The 3907-nt window shown below is 60.0% G+C and overlaps 1 protein-coding gene across 1 annotated transcript in view; it reads left to right on the top strand.

The window, feature by feature from the left end:
- The window catches only part of LSM14B (LSM family member 14B), a 10562-nt gene extending 7145 nt beyond the window's left edge, over positions 1–3417 (top strand). The window contains exons 4-8 of the mRNA XM_007462266.1: positions 105–272; positions 504–581; positions 796–957; positions 1307–1457; positions 3231–3417. Of these exons, the coding sequence (XP_007462328.1) occupies positions 105–272; positions 504–581; positions 796–957; positions 1307–1457; positions 3231–3402 (731 nt within the window). The 3' untranslated portion in view covers positions 3403–3417. The remainder of the gene's footprint in view (positions 1–104; positions 273–503; positions 582–795; positions 958–1306; positions 1458–3230) is intronic.
- The last annotated feature ends 490 nt before the right edge of the window (positions 3418–3907 follow it).

Genomic DNA, 3907 nt, shown 5'->3' with positions numbered 1-3907 from the left:
TGTGGGTGTGTGTGTGTGTGTAGGGTGTGTGTGTGTGTGTGTGTGTGTGTGTGTGTCCCCTTCTCCTTGTCTCTGTTATTAACCTCTCCTCCTCCTCAACTCAGGAGCTGGCTTTCCGGCTGTCTCAGTCAGCAAGAGCCCCATGGTGGAGCAGGCTGTCCAGACTGGTTCTCTTGATAACCTGAACACCAAAAAGCTGTTACCTGGCAAGGGCACCGCGGGGATGCAGCTCAACGGGCGCCCAGCCCTGCCAAGCAGCAAGGCTGCCAGCGGTACTTAAATGCTCACTCCCCTGGAGTTTGTTCATGTTCTCAGTGGCACAGCGCTTCCTGGGGTTCTTTTTTTATCCTTTAATTAGACACCCCCGCCCTGTAGGCTTTTGCAGGGCCGGCTCTTGCGCAGTCCCCGGTGGCGCCGCCCTGCTCCCGTCGCCAGGCTCTGCTCCTGTCCCTGGGCTCTGCTTTCGCAGGCGCTTTGCCTTACTCTTCCTTTTTGCGCCTTAGATGTAGCTCAGCCGGCAGCTGGGCAGACTCAAGGGCAGGTGAATGACGAGAACAGAAGACCTCAGAGGAGGCGATCAGGTAACGGCTGTTGCCACTTGAGTTCTGGGGAGCCGAGAACCACCCAGTCGCGCTCCGCTTACCGCTCCTGCCTGCTTCTCCGTGGGTGACGGTTTCAGGGTGCTGGGCTCAGCGGCAGCTTCGGTGTGCTCTGTCCCCGCTTTGTCTGCTGTCTCACACCGAGTAATGTTGAGTTAGTGGCTTACCAGCCAGGGCTGTCCTTTCCTTCTCACAGGGAACAGACGAACAAGGAATCGCTCCAGAGGGCAAAGCCGTCCAACTAACGTCAAGGAAAACACAATCAAGTTTGAAGGTGACTTTGATTTTGAGAGTGCAAATGCCCAGTTCAACCGAGAGGAGCTGGACAAAGAATTTAAGAAGAAACTGAATTTTAAAGGTTTGAAAATTTGCCCCACCCTAGGAGTGTCCACGGCGCAGGTCAAGGAGAGCCGGGCAGGGGCGGGGGCAGCTGGGATGGTGGTTGGCGGGGAAACCGTGCTGTCTGAGGAGTTCCCAGAAAGGAGAGGAGTCGCGGGGGAGGCCCGTGCTCGGGGGATGAGAGCGGGTTGCAGGGCCCAGGGGTGGACAAGGCCAGCGGCCAGCAGAGCTTTCCGCGTAGTGCCGGGCACTCCCAGCTGCTTCCCTGAGGCCTGAGGACAGCGCCTGAGTGGCCCCGCGAGGACCTGTCCCGGTGGAAGGTGCTTTGTTTGCTCCTTGGCCTCTCCGTGCTCTGCTTCTCTGTGTAGACGACAGAGCTGAGAAGGGGGAGGAGAAGGACCTGGCGGTGGTGACGCAGAGTGACGAGGCGCCTGCTGAGGAGGGCCACCTGGGGCCCAACTGCTACTATGACAAATCCAAGTCCTTCTTTGACAACATTTCCTCTGAACTCAAGACCAGGTCAGGGGGCTGGGGGGCCGGGCAAGGCCTGGGGGAGCTGACGGGAAGACACTCTGCCCCCAAACTCTGAGACTGGGGCACGCTCTCTTGGAGACCAAACCCAGATCTTAGGTTCAAGGCAAATCTCTTAGGCTCACATTTCTACCGTAATGGGTACGTCAGGCCCAGCGGTGCCAGCGGTAGGTGGTGGTGTGGGAAGCCCTGGCAGTCACAGGCACCTGAGGGATCTGACCCAGGTCCCGGCCCCTCTTTGCTCAGCTGCCCCTTTCTCATCAAGGTTGGGCTGGACTACCCTCCCTACCGTGTTTATGTTCCCATTCTGTACCACCTCGCCTGGGCGTGCTTCTTGGTCTGACCTTGGTGGCCTGAGGCCCTTGCTACCTGAGGCAGCTGGCAGGAGTGTCCGCAGTATTCTTTCACCCACCTGATTGCTTGAGGCCAGGGACTCTGTCACGTGCTTTGTTTTTAGCACCCAACAGCTGGTGCTCAGATGTTGCCCGAGAACCAGCTAGACAGTAAACGAAGTCTACAGAATGGGCATGGTGTGGACACTCAGATCCTTTCGTTCACAAATGGAGTAGCAGGCACACTGTGGGCACTGGGGGAACAGCAGAAAGCAAGCCGGGAGGTCCCCATTCCCCCCACCACCCCTCTTAGGTTTTGGCAGGGGAAAGAGAACAAAAAAACAGGCTCACGAGATAACATCTAGCAGTGAGGCGGGAGAGGTTGGGGCGTGTGTTGGGTGTGAGGGCAGTGGAGCGCCGAGGTCTCGGGTGAGGTTCGGGAGCCAGTGGGAGGGTGAACGCAGGACGGGGTGCAGGGCGGAGGCGGGCACGTGCAGCTGCTGTGTGGCTGGAGCGGAGCCTGGGGGGGGTCAGGGAGGAGCGATGAAGATGGGACGGTTGCTGCCGGGCTTTGTAGGTCACGGTGACAGCTGGCTTGGGGAGAGCAGTGCTGTCTAAGGTTTCACTGCTGCTTTGTGGAGAGTGGGCAGAGGTGGGGCAGGCATGGAAGCTGAGTGGTCACGTCAGAGGCTTTGGGGTAGTGGGCAGTGCTGGAGGAGCGGAGAGAGGTTTGGCCTCTGACATGCCCTGAAGGTTTGCTGATGGGCTGTGAGGAGAGCCTGGATGGCTGAAGGCTGCGCTTGCTGCTGCTTGGAGTGAGGAGGTTGGGGGGGGCAGCAGAGCAGGGGGTCGGGCTGGGTGTGTTGCATGTGAGCTGCCTATAAGCAGCCTCGTGGCACACAGTTGGACACCGGGGGGTCCTTGCTGGAGGTGCAGAAACGAGTGTTGGCAGCGTTGGTGCTGCGTCTGCACCTCCCCCAAAGCGTACGTGTCATAGCCTTGGGGACCCTGCTCCGTTTAGCCCAGTCCCCTCCTCATCTCTGGAGACTCGTCTGGAGGGGTCCGTGATCTGCTCCAGGCCTCAGAGCCTGCACGGGCCCTGGGCCTAGCGAGCAGGGAGGGCTTCCTTCGTAGCACGCTGCCGTTGTGTGCTGGCCTCAGATGACGCAGGTGTGAGAGGTTTATACTGAGCAGCCCCGTCCAGTGGGAGACAGGCCTGGTTTGAAATTGGGCTGGGAGCCCCTGCAATGTTGACTCTCAGGCTCCAGTGTCCTGATGGGATTGCCCCCCCCAGTGGCTCCAGTGACGAGTCACCATCTGTCCGTCTGTCCTTTCTCCCTCCCCAGGCTGTGTGAGGCCGGGGCCTGGCTCGGAAAGCTGTGAGGAGGTGCCCGCTGTAGTCGGTCTCATGCTCCTTGTCTTGGTTCAGTTCCAGGCGGACGACGTGGGCTGAAGAGAGGAAGCTCAACACGGAGACCTTCGGGGTGTCGGGAAGGTTTCTTCGTGGCCGTAGTTTCCGGGGCGGATTTCGAGGGGGCAGGGGCAACGGTGCAACCCGTCGTAACCCGACTTCCCACAGAGCTGGGACTGGCAGGGTGTAAGGAGGCAGCTGAAGGTGAGTGAGGGGAGCTTTGGGGTCCTTTAGTGGGAGGGCATCCGGACGGGGCTGCCCAGGTAGGAGCCGCCTCTTCAAGAGGAGCTTAGGAGCCGGTGAGCATTGGTATCGAGGCCAAACTGAGGCCCCAACCCTCTGAGTGAATCCCCTAGGGGGCTCTTGGGGACGGTGGGACCCAGGCCCCGGGGTTGTCAAAGTGAGGGTCCAGGTGCAGGAGGGCTGGGTGCTCCTCACTCCGGTGTGGTCAGGAAGGAGAGATGGTTACAAGCCAGGCCTCAGCTCCAGCCTGGCCTTGCACTGACCTTGAGTCTGAATTTTTAACTAGGTCGAGGGTGACGTGTGTGCCCCTTAGGGTCTGGGCGTGAGTGCGCTTCGGGTGGGACCTGGAGCTGCCCCCCCCACCCCCCCCGGTGTGAACAAAAACGATGACCTCGGGTTGTGATGGGAAGGTCTGGGAAGCCCCAGCCTGACTTGGGGTGGGAGGGAGGTTC

Source organism: Lipotes vexillifer, unplaced genomic scaffold (genome assembly GCF_000442215.2).
Source record: "Lipotes vexillifer unplaced genomic scaffold, Lipotes_vexillifer_v1.1 scaffold1798, whole genome shotgun sequence".
In the NCBI taxonomy this organism is placed as follows: domain Eukaryota; kingdom Metazoa; phylum Chordata; class Mammalia; order Artiodactyla; family Lipotidae; genus Lipotes; species Lipotes vexillifer.
This window is presented reverse-complemented; position numbering and strand designations above follow the sequence as displayed.